The 16,379-nt window shown below is 40.5% G+C and overlaps 1 protein-coding gene across 1 annotated transcript; it reads right to left on the bottom strand.

Moving 5' to 3' along the window:
• Nucleotides 1-5,617: 5,617 nt before the first annotated feature.
• On the bottom strand, nt 5,618-6,859 carry LOC121872477 (PE-PGRS family protein PE_PGRS33-like). Its single transcript, XM_042375266.1, has 2 exons — nt 6,735-6,859; nt 5,618-6,032 (listed from the first exon to the last, which is right to left on the bottom strand). Exons 1-2 carry the CDS (start codon nt 6,857-6,859, stop codon nt 5,618-5,620), a joined length of 540 nt encoding a protein of 179 aa, XP_042231200.1.
• Between the last annotated feature and the right edge of the window lie 9,520 nt (nt 6,860-16,379).

Genomic DNA, 16,379 nt, shown 5'->3' with positions numbered 1-16,379 from the left:
TTTTTATCTTTTATAAGTACAAAAAATTCATTGAAAACTGTAACTTAAAAAATACTTTTAATCCAAGTTTAGCATTTTATAAGTAAGTTATATTTATATGATACAGTATATTAACAATGTGAGGGTGTGTGTGGTTGCCAAATGGATACACCGCTCGCCTACTATCCTGGATCGATCCCAGGCACTCCTAGTTCACCCAACTGTAAATGAGCACGTAACTTTACATTGGAGGAAATGAAAGCAGTCGAGTACAGTGCCGGCCATGCTGTCTCCTGTGGGACCCACTTATAGCAGTTTATATTTATATTTATTGCCTGAGGTCGGTAACACCACAAGAACTAAGACACAGTATATTAAGGGGTATATTAAAGTGTATGTTATTCTTACACAAACATTCTCCCTCTCTCGCCCAGGAAATGTTCATTCCTTTGCGTGCTGGAGGTTGATATTCAGAGGTGGTCGTGCAGTAAAGTGATCATCTCATTGGTGCCGCGCAAAAGTTTCAGCAGTTCACGTCATGGGTTTTAGACCAGCTCACAGTTTTGCCGGACGTGTAATTTCTGTCGACATTTGAAGTACGTTTCACTCTGGGATTTTGGTGTTGACAGTTGCTTCTATAACTTCAAAAGATCTACCCCGTGTTATGATAAAAGATTTTTCACTCGGTTGGACGACGTATGTGCTGTACACGTGTTTGGAGTCGAGTGGGTTGGGAAGTTGTACCTCCTCAACACATATGATTTATTGTACATTTTTAAGTCTAGAGATTAATTGTTGGCACGACACTGATTTTTAGACCCATGGACACGATATAAACGCCTGTACATACAAGCTCCGAAGGCAGTATCGCGCTCACTGTGAGACGCTAAACACAGGTAATTTGTCTCCTCCTCCTCCCTCACGCGAGAAAAGTTAAGAAATGTTTAACTGTGCATAGAATAATTTTAGCATAATCAAGAGTTTGTGCAATACAAAAATTGTATGATTCATAATGCATTGTGTAAACTGCAGGCACGAAAAAGCTCATTCTTCTAGAGGGAAAGTCAACAAGGCTGACTGTTGAAAGTACACACCTGCTTCATGTTTGGAGAATAATTTATTACACACTTGCCACTTACATCGTTATACTGAATATATTTACTTAACCTGAATTTTCCCCACGTCACGATGCAAAAGCTACATCACTTACGAAAGGGCGAGCTGAGAATATTAAGTGGTGCCTCGTGTTGTCAGCCGTCCCTACTCTAGGTTCATGTTTTGCCTTACACTCAACATCCCCGGTACCAAAAACGACTATTATCAAGTAAACTCATTTTTCAGTAGAGATCAAAATATTGAGGCTGAGTAAATAAATGGTAATATTTGTTGGTAATAGTAATACTTAGTAAACTGTTTTGTGGAAATTGTAATTGGTTTAGCTCGACATTAGGCTCGAGGTCTCTGGGATATTGTACTAGGCTATCGCGATGGTGATATTTACAATACAAAGCTACTAGCGTCTTTCATACTGTAATGTTATGATATCTAGGTAATAAGCAGCGCTGATCTGTTTAGGCCACCCAAAGCAACTAATTCCCGCTTCATATTAAATCCTACCAACACTAATAGGCCATTCAGCTGAACACCCACACATCGGGTCTAAACTAACAGGTGGTGAATTAGATGGTGCCTGTGTGAACCTTACCAGTGATGTAACTTGTATCATTATCCATCACACACACACACACACACACACACACACACACACACACACACACACACACACACTCACACCCCTAATATTGCCTCGGTTTCCCATTACATGCCTTTGACGTCTGCTTGAATGGTTATTTCACACTATGTACTGGCACTCAATATGATAATGGAGGAAGGTAGTGAATAAATTAGCAGCTGATGAATAAGTTCGTGTATTAATAAATTTGCATAGATGACAAAATTTGCTTAGGACTAAATATTTGCTAGTAAGCTTGTGGGAGTTATAGAAAAAGATGACATGAGGCAGTTTTGCAGCGGTGACTACGTTACTTCGCTCTGATGGTGTCTAATTCTTTTATAATTTCCTCATCGTATTTTAATCCTTCCATCAAGGCTCTGTTGGTTTCTTTAGTGTAGTAGGACAGTAAGTTGTTAAGGTCTATTATTCCTTATTAACATCATTGTCTCATATTTATTCTTCTGTACGAAAAAAGGGAAAAAGTAAACAGCATATTCTTTTAATGGAAGTTTCTCACACTACTATAATAATGTTCTCAGACATTCTTTATTAACTTAACCATTGTATTAGTATTTGTTTATTACATTTTATTTTTTAGTTTTTTAGTTTTGGTAGTGTTATTATTATGTTTTTTTTTTATTATTATGTGGTTTAAGGCGGGACTTATTGTCCGGACAAATTTAATCACGTTGTCTCTGGTGATGACCGAGAATTGGATTTTTGGAAACATAACATAACATCCTATTCTAACCTAGCCTATTCTATTGTAACCTAATATAATCTAACCTAACCTATCCTATTCTAACCCATCCTAACCTAACCTAACCTTAACTAACCTAACCTATCTTATTCTAACCCATCCCAACATAACCTAACCTTAACTAACCTAACCTAACATTAACTAACCTAACCTTAACTAACCTAACCTATCCTATTCAAACCCATCCCAACCTAACCTTACCTTAACTAACCTAACCTATCTTTATCTAACCTATCCCAACCTAACCTTAACTAACCTAACCTATCTTATTCTAACCTATCCCAACCTAACCTAACCTTAACTAACCTAACCTATCCCAACCTAACCTAACCTTAACTAACCTAACCTATCTTATTCTAACCCATCCCAACCCAACCTAACCTTAACTAACCTAACCTATCTTAATCTAACCTATCCCAACCTAACCTTAACTAACCTAACCTATCCTATTTGCCCTATACCCATCCCAACCTAACCTAAAGCTATTTTACTATACAAGAAACATCACCTAACCTAAAGCTTCACCTGGCAATTGATTTTGACGCGAAAATCCTAAAACTCGGGAAATGTTGCGAAATGTGTTTTGCCCGAGTGTCTTTAATAAACATTCGTGTTGTTGCTGTGTTTATTGGTGGTGTTTTTGTTTTTGTTTTTGCTGTTTTTGTTTTGGTAGTTATTCTTTTAGTTTTTCACCGCTTCCCAGCTTCCACATTAAACACAAGCTAACATTAAACACAAGCTAACATTAAACACAAGCTAACATTAAACACAAGCTAACATTAAACACAAGCTAACATTAAACACAAGCTAACAGTAAACACAAGCTAACATTAAACACAAGCTAACATTAAACACCAGCTAACAGTAAACACCAGCTAACATTAAACACAAGCTAACATGAAACACAAGCTAACAGTAAACACCAGCTAACATTAAACACAAGCTAACAGTAAACACCAGCTAACATTAAACATAAGCTAACATGAAACACCAGCTAACATTAAACACAAGCTAACATTAAACGCAAGCTAACATTAAACACAAGCTAACAGTAAACACCAGCTAACATTTCTAGTAGCGTTCAACTCATACGCTCTCATTGAAAGCTTGGAGCCTAACCGATTTAAACTTCCTCCCTTTTTAATTCCATTACTGAAGATTATTATTATTATTATTATTATTATTATTATTATTATTATTATTATTATTATTATTATTATTATTATTTATTTTAGAGGTGGTTACGAAATTGTGTAGTTCAATATGACTCTTGATTGAAATGATTCCAACACCGAGTTTGATGGTTTGGTTTGATTGTATGTTGCTTTATGAATATTCGATAGTTCTTCATGTATCTCTCAAGACCCAAAATCTATCCATTATCTGCTGGAAGTTAGGAAAATTGTGCTAATGGATCACGTTTCGATAACCATAGAAAAATTTGATCCAGTTACATGAGTTTGGTCAACCCTGATGTAAGGATTAACCAACCTGATAGTGTTTTGGGGAGATGATTAGGTTAGGTTAGGTTAGGTTACGGTGGTTAATCTTTGGGTTAGGTTATGTTAGGTTTGGTCAAGTTAGGTTAGGTTAGGATAGACTAGACGAGCATTTGGGTGATTAATCTTTGAGTGAAATAAACTAGAGGGATAATTTTCAGGTGATCCAAAAAATTAAACTATAAATGAGGAAAAATCACCTACAAAATCTAACCTAACTTTAATTTGCAATATACATAAAAATTAACCCAAATCTGACGTACGAGAAAAATAGACACGAGACCTTCAGAGTGACACATTATTATACGAAAATCCTTGTTCAGTTATAAATATTTTCATCATTCATTTGTGAGTCAGCCAGCGTGAATAAGTATGTAAATTTTATACATACATTGTGAATCCATTTTTTGAAAGGAGTTTAGAATATTTGGTAATATATAAAGACTAACAATAGGTAATATATAGTTTGTGTGGCATATTTATTGTTTTATATTTTAATAATTGAAATGATGTAGCAGTAGTCGTAGTGGTAGTAGTAGTGGTAGTAGTAGTAGTAGTAGTAATAATAATAATAATAATAATAATAATAATAATAATAATAATAATAATAAGCAAAAAACAACAACAATCATCGTCAACAACAACAACAACAACACAGTATAACTTAACAGTATTTCAACAAGAATAAATTAATTTTGTTAATTTTTCTAACACTGAGACGATGAACAATGATTCATTAATAACATTACTAGTTACAGGTGATGTGAGTAAACGTTTGTCTTCTCTACTGTACCATACAAAGTGTATATTCGACTGAGTTATACACTGATAATTATGAAAATGTATATATACTACTTAAATTCGTCATATACACACATATATTTCTAGAAATTAATGTATATAAGAACATAAGAACATAAGAACATAAGAACATAAGAAAATAAGGAGTCTGCACTAGGCCGGTTGTCCTGTGCACGGCAGATCCTGTCGAGTTACTACCACTCTCTATCATCCATGAATCTATCTAGCCTCCTTTTAAAACTTTCCAGAGTTCCAGCACTTACTACAAAGTTGCTAAGCTTGTTCCACTCGTCCACCACCCTATTTGTGAACCAGTTTCTTCCTATCTCCCTCCTAAACCTAAACTTATCCAACTTAAATCCGTTGCTACGAGTCCTATCCTGCTCGGATATTATAAGAACTTTATCTATATCCCCTTTATTGATTCCTTTCACCCACTTAATTCCTTCTATCATATCTCCCCGCACTCTTCGTCTTTCTAGGGAATGCAAGTTAAGTTTCTTTAACCTACCCTGATATGGAAGGCTTCTAAGTCCCGGAATCATTTTTGTCATTCTTCGCTGCACCGACTGTGTACGTGTATTTTAAAGTATATGTAAATATTTCTCTAAATTTACATATCATGCCTGGTTGTAGATATCAATATAAATACATATAAAAAGACTTGTTTATATACATTATTCATGAAAATAAATGTATTTACATGTAGATCTGATAACTAACTTTCCACACAAGGATGGTGCCTGCTAACACACACACACACACACACACACACACAACAATGGCTGACCAACTGACATCAACTTGCCTTTGTCTGTCAGTCACCACAACCTACGCTGACACTCAGGTCCACATCTCCCAGTCTGTCACATCCCCGTTCACACCTACTGCACCTCCGTCTACACCTGTCACACCCCCGTCCACATCTACCACATCCCCGTTCACACCTACTGTACACACCTGTCGTCTACACCTGTCACATCCCCTGTCTACACCTGTCACATCCCTGTCTACACCTGTCACACCCCCGTCCACATCTACCACATCCCCGTTCACACCTACTGCACCTCCGTCTACACCTGTCACACCCCCGTCCACATCTACCACATCCCCGTTCACACCTACTGCACCTCCGTCTACACCTGTCACACCCCCGTCTACACCTGTCACACCCCCGTCCACATCTACCACATCCCCATCCAAACCTACCACATCCCCGTCCACACCAGCCACATCCCCGTCCACACCAGCCACACCCCTGTAAAAACTCGTAAGAAAATAAACAAAACTAAATATACAGTACATAGCAAAAAAAAATTAACTAAAGCCCTCGTAGTTTATGTACTTAACAATCTCTTTAATTATGTACAAGTATTAATGTATAGAAACTTGAACAGTAATCAAAGTCTCTCAAACTCCTGGCTGACTCTAGGAAATTTTTGTGTACAGTTGTTGTTGTTTTTTTGACGAGACTTAAAATTAGTCTCCAATTTTATGTTGATTATATACTGTGGAGAGTTTATTGTTGTTGTTATTATTATTATTATTATTATTATTATTATTATTATTATTATTGTTGCTGTTGTTGTTGTTGTTGTTGTTGTTGTTTTTGTTATTGTCCACACAACAAGAGGCAGGGAATAAATAATAAGCTTGCAATGCAGATATTAATTCTCTCTCTCTCTCTCTCTCTCTCTCTCTCTCTCTCTCTCTCTCTCTCTCTCTCTCTCTCTCACACGTAATAATAAGGATGTAACAACAAATAAGATACCTTGAAAAACATATACACCTTTTGAATATTCTGTAGAGAACACCTGGTAGTGTGGTGGTGTGGTTTAGCTTGTTGATACGTGTGTGTGTGTGTGTGTGTGTGTGTGTGTGTGTGTGTGTGTGTGTGTGTGTGTGTGTGTGTGTGTGTGTGTTCTCCTCCATGTAAACAAAATATATACAAGACACTCACTCAGGCCTAGATTCAATTTGATGGTCATATAACAACTGAGTGGCCAGATAACAGTTGAGTGGCCTGATGCAGCTGGCCGGTGAGTCCTGGCCAGGTGGTGAAGCCTCAGGTGTTTCAGCATTCATCAAGGGACACCTTTGTTGTAACCAGCGTGACGGACCACCATTTGCATATCGTCCAGGTGATCGTGTTGACGGACAGGTGGATTGAGGGAAGGCAAATCAGGTGTGTGTGTGTGTGTGTCTATCTGTCTGTCTGTCTGTCTGTCTGTCTGAGTTCTACCTCCCGAATAACATTTGATTAACTCACACAAGGGGTCTCTCTCTCTCTCTCTCTCTCTCATGTAAGGAGGAGTGAATATAATCCCTAACTTTCCAATATTTTTATGGATGAACATTAATTTTATCGTAACACGGGTTAAGTACAACACAATAGTTAAGTATTCTATTCATCAGAGTCGCAAAGTCATACTATAACTTCTGTACTAAAACCAACATGTACGTGGGTGTCATTGGCCTGGCGGTCCACTCAGGGCTGTAGGAATACGACTCAGTGGATGATAATACTAAGCCTTCGGTACCGGACCTGCAGTCGACCCTCTTCACTACCCCAACTGTAAAGTAAGGTACACATTTACAGCTGGGTTTACTGGGAGTGCCACAGTATCGAACCAGTGCTCTTTAGGTTAAAAGCTGAGTGCTGTATTCACTCAGCTGCCGCACCCCTTGTAAGTTGAGTCCTTGTGTTGAGTCGTTGTTAATTTCCAGCAGTCTTGTTAGATCTCAGCAACGTGTTAAAACTCTCACATGTCTTTGTTAACGCGAGACAGAACATGGACACCCACAGGCGAGTCTTGAGAGACGCAGAGGAACGTCATTAGTCTACATTAGTGCGGCGGTGGCTTAATGGATACAAAGCTCGACTCTATTTTTAAGGGTCGTTGGTTCACGCCCCCCCCCCTCCCCATCTTACCTAGTTGTTAATGGTAACCTTATTTTACAGTTGGGGAAGTGAAGGCGGTCGAGTACAGTACCGGACATTTTGCCTCCTTGTGTACTGAAGACTTGTTATTATCATCCATTGAGCTCTATTCTTAAACTTGAATTAACTTAAGAGTTCAAGAATCATAAGTAGTTTAAATAAGAATTAACCTTTCTAGATCAACCAGACAGTTATCCCAAAAACCTCCTAAAAGACATAAAGAACACAGTTATTTTCACTGTATAAACACCAATGGGTTATCATCACCAACAGTCCACTAACGGGGAAAATAATTTCTCTCTCTTGTATAACATCTCCACCTAATCAATAAACTTTGAATACATTTTTATATTTAGTTCTGGTGAGTGTGTCCAGCTGTCCCCGCCTCTGTTTACAAAGACTCACCACCAGAATTTATGTAAGAGGAGTAAAGAGAAGCGGGAGACAAGGGAGAGATGTGTTCCTCGCTGGTGTCTTGGGAATGTATCGTCTGTCCTCTGGTATGTGAGTTGACCACAGGTTACCTCGTAAGTTTAGCGGGTCAGCTCAGGGGTTCAATGTTGGTCAGGTGGCTGTTTGTAGATACTCTCTGTCTGTCTGTCTGTGTTTTGTATGTGTGTGCGTGGACAACGACAACAACAAACAGCAAATTTTCAATATTTTTTTTTACCTTTTTTACGAACCAACTCTACATACGTACTAAAAAAACAAGTTAGTTATTGAAACACACAAACACACATCAACAAAATCGAGGATAATGTCAATTTTGAAGAATTACACCAGTTTAAATATACTCTTTCTAATCACATGACGTCAGTGCGCCCCCGACCATTGTGGAGGATGGACGCGTTTTTTTTTTTTTCTTCTCTGCAGCCGAAAAACTTCATCCGCTCCTACACACACCCGCAGGATTGTCTCTATTTCCAAGTAGCCGAAAGCAATTGGGAATAGCTGAGATGGCTGCCAGGGGTATTAAGGCTTATATACTTTTCGCGTTAGTATTGGAAAATTGGATATTCTTAAATGATTCTGTTGGGTATAAGAGTTTAGAGCTGAAGGTTTTATTATTATTATTATTATTATTATTATGCTTGTGTCCCCTTGCGTTTGTATCTTCGTTCCCTTCTTGCGTCGGTGCTTACGTCTGTCTGGAAGCTGAAGAAAGGATGACTCAAATTACTATGGATTCCACAACAAATAAACTAATCTGCATACACGAGATATTAGATGACTTTCATGATCAGCATTTTCCGTCATTATGATCTAGAGTTATTATATCGTCTCGGAATTTACGGAATTTAATTTGACGCAGCGAAGTATTTCTACTTTAACTCGCACTCTTCTTCACATTTTCCCCTTCCTTCTAATTCTCAAACTAGATCTGTTTCTAGAGTATATAATTAAATCTATCAATGCGGATCTGTGCAGCATCTCCGAATTGGGAGGTAGAAACTTGGTTAAATTCAATTACACTTTCCAAATTAGATGATCTCCCACCAATCACATTTCAGGATGCAATCATTCTGCCAAATTCTAAAATAGATATGCTAGGCCTCACCATTTCCTCTAATATGTCATGGAAGCCACACATCCACAACATTGCTAAAGCTGCCTCCCGAAAGCTGGGAATGCTGTACAGATGCCGTAGCTACTTCACTCATGAGAAGTTGCTTCAAGTATATAAAGGATTCATTCGTCCTAACTTGGAGTACTGCTCTCATATCTGGGGTGGCTCTTCTTCTGCCCAACTGTTAGATAGGGTGGAATCAAAGGCATTTCGTCTTATTAACTCTCCTTTAGCTGACAATCTTCCTTCACTTTCTCTTCACCACAATGTTGCTTCACTCTCTCTCTTTTACAGGTACTTTAACGGGCAATGTTCGGTGGATTTGGCATCCTGTGTGCCGCTGGCAAGGCCGTGGGTTCGTAACACACGTTTTGCCCGCGGTGCCCACCGTTTCTCTGTGGATGTCGGTCACACTACAGTATAATAACCCGTTATAGTACATCCTTCTTTCGTCACACAACCAAACTGTGGAATGCTCTGCCTTCTTCTGTTTTTCCATACTCTTGCAATCTGTTTCACTTCAAAAAGATGGTTCTCCGGCATCTTCGAGGTGTAGATTAATGTAGACTTTTTCTTTTCTATTTTTAATTTATTTGTACTTTTATTTTTCGCCCCCTAGACTCCGTTGTGGGTCGATGACCTGTGCCCGGATGGGATAGTCCCCGTAAAAAAAAAAATCTTCAACACACACTGACTCCACCTCCCTTCATCTCTTATTCTTTCTTCCTCCCGGTCATTCCTCACGCCTCTCTGAGCATGCTAATCATCCATCATCCTTCACTAGCATTCATCATACTCACCACGGCATGCTAAACATTTCCTGTGATTCATCTTCCTTCCGTTTTCATAACTCAAATGTTATGAGGTTCGTTTTCTGTTAAAGTTTTACGTTTTCGTGTTATGACAAGGGTTGACTAAATCATTTTGCTCATTGACTGTCTTAGGGGCAAAACTGCTCCTCGTGCATGGAGAACACTGTATATAAGCCAGATCAGAAAAACATTAAATTAACAAAAGCTACAGTCTGTTTATTATGGAAATGTCAAATAGCTACGCCCTCTTTCTCTCGTCTTGGCTTGTGATTGGCCAATTAATGAAGTGCTGTAGACTGACTAAAATTTCCTTCCACGGAGATAACTGCCACATTATCTAGGCACAAAACCATGTTGCTGGGCGGGGCTGAGTGTGACACTGCCATGACGAAGAGACTGTAGAAGTAAACAGTATCACAGTTCCGCCTGACGACCTGCCGGAGACGATGAAGGTGACCTCAAAGTTTAGAAAATTCTCGTTAAGAATCGTCAGCTGGCTCCTGGTTACAGATATTGTTGTGTGGACAAGTGTCAGTCACCCTTGAGGTAATATAATATACGTTCTCACAAGACAGTCGTGGCGGAATGAATGAACATCCTTCTCTTCCAGTACAAAATATCGAGTATAAACTAATTCATTTTATATTTCTGTACATTATGGTTTTAACTTAATTACTTTATATCACCTGAAGATTAACCCCCCTTACTTTTTTTCCATCTGGTAACTGTACACTGTAACTCTATCTAGAGGGGTTATGTAAAGTTAGGTTAGGTTAGTGTTAGGTTAGGTTAGTGTTTGGTTAGGTTAGTGTTAGGTTAGGTTAGTGTTAGGTTAGGTTAGTGTTAGGTTAGGTTAGTGTTAGGTTAGGTTAGTGTTAGGTTAGGTTAGTGTTAGGTTAGGTTAGTGTTAGGTTAGGTTAGTGTTAGGTTAGGTTAGGTTAAGTTGTAGGTTAGATTAGGTTAGGTTAGTGTTAGGTTAGGTTAGTGTTAGGTTTAGTTTAGGTTAGTGTAAGTTGTAGGTTAGATTAGGTTAGGTTAGTGTTAGGGTAGGTTAGACTAGGTTAGTGTTAAGTTACATTAGGTTAGTGTTAGGTTAGATTAGGTTAGTTTTCGGTTAGATTAGGTTAGTGTTAGGGTAGGTTAGTGTTAGATTAGGTTAGTTTTAGGTTATATTAGGTTACGTTAGTGTTAAGCTGGTTAATCTTAACGTGAGATAAGCCAGGGCCTAATATTCAGATAATCCATCACTTTTGATACAGGAATTTATTAGTTATTTTGTAAGCTGTATATTTCTACCTCACTAACGACCTCTAGAAATTAACTACGTCTCAACTTTACCTAATTAACTCCCGGTGCCAACAGAACACTGGCCTGTATATAGAGGTGTTCTTAAGAGGGTGTTGGACGGTATATCTAAGACTTTATCAATTTACTAAGTCTGATTGATGTAAGAATATTAATAACTAATCACAATTAATTATTAAGTTTAGCGAATGTCAGCAATTAGAGCCAAATATTAAATGGCTTAATTTTAATAATATGGATTTAATTTTAGATAATTATATTGTAATTTCTGTCATCTGAGTTATCAAGTAAATTGTTATTAGGATTTGCATATTATATTAATTATGTATAGCTGTGTGGAGTGACTTCCTGTGTGTGTGTGTGTGTGTGTGTGTGTGTGTGTGTGTGTGTGTGTGTTCCTTATACATTTCCACAGTTTTGAAGACAAGTTGAAATTTGGTAGGGAGGTGCGGGTAGCCTACAGAATGACCGCACACTATAACTTGCCTCTCCACTCATGCTAAATCGGATAACTCACACTAATGTATAAATAAGATTATCCAAGATTAACCTGTTGTGATGATGTTCAGTAACCGGTTGACAGGTCCTGAGATGAAAGACCTTACAGCTCACCCAGCGGAAGACGCCAGCCATCTATTAAGAGCTGTGGTGAACGCCCCCCTCCCCCTCCCCCGCCCTTTGAAATACACTCACTCATACACGTCTTGATGATGGTTTACTCGTGATTGTCGTTGTTGGTGGTGGCATGGTTTGTCGTTGTTGGTGGCGGCGTGGTTGTCGTTGTTGATGACGGCGTGGTTGTCGTTGTCGGTGGTGGCGTGGTTGTCGTTGTCGGTGGCGGCGTGGTTGTCGTTGTTGGTGGCGGCGTGGTTGTCGTGTGTTGTTGTGGTGTGTCGTTGTTGGTGGCGGCGTGGTTGTCGTTGTGGTGGCGTCGTCGTTGTCGTTGTTGGTGGCGGCGTGGTTGTCGTTGTTGGTTGGTGTTGGTGGGCGTGGTTGTCGTTGTTGGTGGCGGCGTGGTTGTCGTTGTTGGTGGCGGCGCTGTCGTTGGTGGCGGCGTCGTTGTGTCGTTGGTGGCGCGTGGTTGTCGTTGTTGGTGGCGGCGTGGTTGTCGTTGTCGGTGGCGGCGTGGTTGTCGTTGTGGTGGCGGCGTGGTTGTCGTTGTCGGTGGCGGCGTGGTTGTCGTGTCGTGGTTGTCGTTGTCGGTGGCGGCGTGGTTGTCGTTGTCGGTGGCGGCGTGGTTGTCGTTGTCGGTGGCGGCGTGGTTGTCGTTGTCGGTGGCGCGTGGTTGTCGTTGTCGGTGGCGGCGTGGTTGTCGTTGTTGGTGGCGGCGTGGTTGTCGTTGTTGGTGGCGGCGTGGTTGTCGTTGTTGGTGGCGGCGTGGTTGTCGTTGTTCGTGTTGTCGTTGCGCGTGGTTGTCGTTGTCGGTGGCGGCGTGGTTGTCGTTGTTGGTGGCGGCGTGGTTGTCGTTGTTGGTGGCGGCGTGGTTGTTGTTGTTGGTGGCGGCGTGGTTGTTGTTGTTGGTGGCGGCGTGGTTGTCGTTGTTGGTGGCGGCGTGGTTGTCGTTGTTGGTCGTGGTTGTCGTTGTCGGTGGCGCCGTGGTTGTCGTTGTTGGTGGCGGCGTGGTTGTTGTTGTTGGTGGCGGCGTGGTTGTCGTTGTTGGTGGCGGCGTGGTTGTCGTTGTTGGTTGTGGGTTGTGGCGTGGTTGTCGTTGTCGGTGGCGGCGTGTCGTTGTCGGTGGCGGCGTGGTTGTCGTTGTTTGAAAGAATAACCCACAAACACCTTCTTCTTTATCATTATTACCTCCCTCACTCGGGCCTGGAGATCTAGCTATCATCTGCGTTTATCTGTGTCATTTTACGTTCCCGCTTGACATTACTGAGATGAGGTGAGGTAGTAATGGGGGAGGAGGAGGAGGAAGAAGAGAAATATGATGAGGGAGAGGACGGGAAGGGTGAAAAGCAGGAGGTGGTGGAGGAGGAGGAGGAGAACCAGGAGGAGAAGGACGAAGAAGTAGAGAAGAAGAAGAAGAAGACGGAGGAGGATGAGAAGGACGAAAAAGCAGGAGTTGGAAGAGGAGGATGAGGCGAAGCAGAAGGAGAAGAGGATGAAGGAGGAGAAGGGATAGATGGAGAAACAGGAGGAGGAGGAGAAGAAGCAGGTTGGGGAAGAGAAGAAGAAGCAGGAGGGGGAGAAGAAGAAGCAGAAGGAGGAGAAGAAGAAGAAGCAGGAGGAGGAGGAAGATGTTAAACGGCACTTGTGTTATACCCGACCACTTATGTGCTAATGTGGCCTGATTGACCTGATATTGACGTCATCAGCTGAAAGGAGTTGCTGGGTGACCTGAGGTTAATGTTGGGAGAGAGAGAGAGAGATGAAGGTAGGATAGGTTAGTCCTCGGATAGGTTAGGTACTCAATAACCAATATAAAACCATTATCTTTACTCCCATTCTACGTTGGTCCAGCTCACTATATCTCCTATATTAACACTATAACATACGTATATAACCCCCCCCCCCTCAGCTATATTAAGTTCATAGTGCTCTATTTATCACAATCCTATATCGATACATGTAGGTCAGTGTAGGAGCTTTCAGATATATATAAATATATCCCCTTGGCCTGTCTTATAGCACTATACTCCTGTCTCTTATAGTATCACCAACAGCTATATAATTTAGGGTTTTCTCAGCTAATAATGGTGTGAGGGCGAGAGACAGAAGGGAGGGGGGGTAACTTATGGTGACGACTACCATATATTGTTTTTATTGCCACATTTTCACCACCTGGGTCATTACTTCCGACGACGCTGGTAGGGTCGTGGTGGTGGTGAGAGGAGAGGGAGAGAAGAGTAAGGGGGAAATAGAATGAGAGTGTGAAGGAAGGAAAGAAATAGGGAGAAAGTATGTGAAAGAGAGAAGATGAATGGAAGGGGGAAAGGAATGAGAAAATGAAGGAAGCGATAAAGAAGGAAGGAAGGAAGTGGTACGAAATGGGGAAAAAGTAGGGGAGAGGGAGAGAAGAAGAGTGGAAGAGGGAAATAGAATGAGAAAAGGAAGGAAGGGATAAGAGAGGGAGATAATGAAGGAAGGAGTAAGAATGAGCAACGTTGTTATAGAAAAATCCAACTGTGAGAAAGATTTAGGAGTAATGATAAGTAGGAACCTTAAGCCAAGTAAACAATGTGTTTTTGCTCGTAACAAGGCTAATAAAGTACTTGGGTTCATAGAAAGGAGTATCAGTTACAAGACTAGCGAGGTCATCCTAAAACTATATCTTGCGCTTGTGAGACCTCACTTGGATTACGCGGTTCAATTCTGGTCACCGTATTACAGAATAGATATATAATCCCTAGAAAGAATTTAGAGGAGAATGACAAGACTAATCCCGGGCATTAGGAACCTTGAGTATAGAGACAGGTTAAAGCATCTTAATTTGCACTCCCTCGAGAGACATAGAGCGAGGGGCGACCTGATAGAGGTGTATAAGTGGAAGGCAGGGCTAAACAAAGGGGACATTACAAAGTTACTCAAACTATCCAACCAGGAGCGAACTCGTAACAATGGTTTTAAATTAGACAAATTTAGATTTAGGCGTGATATAGGTAAACACTGGTTTGGAAACAGAGTAGTGGATGAATGGAACAAGTTACCAAATATCATCATTAACTCGAATACGCTGAATAGCTTCAAACATAGGTTGGATGCTTATATGAGCAATAGGGGTTGGGTGTAAACGGGACTGCCCAGTATGGGCCAATAGGCCCGCTGCAGTTTCCTCCATTCTTATGTTCTTTTGTTTAAAAGAGGGGAGTGGATGGGGCTGAGGGTGCGGGAGGTGAGTGGAAGAGAAGGAGGGGGAACAGGTAGGAGGTGAGAGGGGGAAGGGGCAGGTCATCTCTCCCTCCCTTCCTTCCTCCTCCCCCCTCCCCCTACCAAGGTAAACATATCCCTCTGTTACCCGAACGTAACCTCACCTGACCTCACACTCACATATGACCTGAATTAAATCACCAACACCTAACACGACTTACACGAGGTCGGGTTAAATATTTTTTTTTTTCATCTTAAACTTTTACACTTTAACATTTTCCAAGTTTAAAAGTTGCGTAGTATTTCTGAGATATTAAATAAGTTTTCGGAAAATTGTCTTTGTGGTATATTAACTATCATTGTCATAGTCTGTATTTGTGATGAAGGTTTACATAATCTTGGTGGGATTCTACTAAAATGTTGTTATTGTCGGTGTTCTTAACTCTTGTCCAGTTATATGCAGACCAACACAGACACACAGATTTATATTAAGTAAAATTGTAATACAAAATCAAATTGAATCAGTATGCACAGTTTACAAGTAATATACATAGTACAGGTATACAAACAATATACATAGACAGTGCAGGTATACATGCAATACATATATACACTGTAAACACACTAACTGAAAAATGGCAAATGAAATTCAACAGCAGCAAGTGCAGCGTACTTAATATTGGAAGAACAAATACTGATAATGTATACAGCCTTAACAACATCAACCTAGAGAAGTCGACTTGTGAAAGAGACCTAGGGGTACTTGTAAGCCCGGACCTACGGCCTAGAAAACAGTGCGTTAATGTTCGAAATAAGGCAAACAGAGTATTGGGTTTCATATCTAGAAGTGTAAGTAACAAGAGTGCAGAGGTCTTATTGCAACTATATCTTGCGCTAGTCGGACCGCACCTCGATTATGCGGTTCAGTTCTGGTGCCCTTATTATAGAATGGATATCAATTCACTGGAGTCGGTGCAGCGAAGAATGACAAAAATGATTCCGGGACTTAGAAACCTTCCATATCAGGATAGGTTAAAGAAACTAAACTTGCATTCCCTAGAAAGACGAAGGGTGCGGGGAGATATGATAGAAGTGTTTAAGTGGGTGAAAGGAATCAATAAAGGGGATATAGATAAAGTTCTTATAATATCCGAGCAGGATAGGACTCGG

This window comes from Homarus americanus, unplaced genomic scaffold (genome assembly GCF_018991925.1).
Source record: "Homarus americanus isolate GMGI-L3 unplaced genomic scaffold, GMGI_Hamer_2.0 scaffold11302, whole genome shotgun sequence".
NCBI classification, from domain to species: domain Eukaryota; kingdom Metazoa; phylum Arthropoda; class Malacostraca; order Decapoda; family Nephropidae; genus Homarus; species Homarus americanus.
The sequence above is the reverse complement of the archived record's forward strand: the minus strand, read 5'-3'. Positions and strand labels throughout refer to the sequence as shown.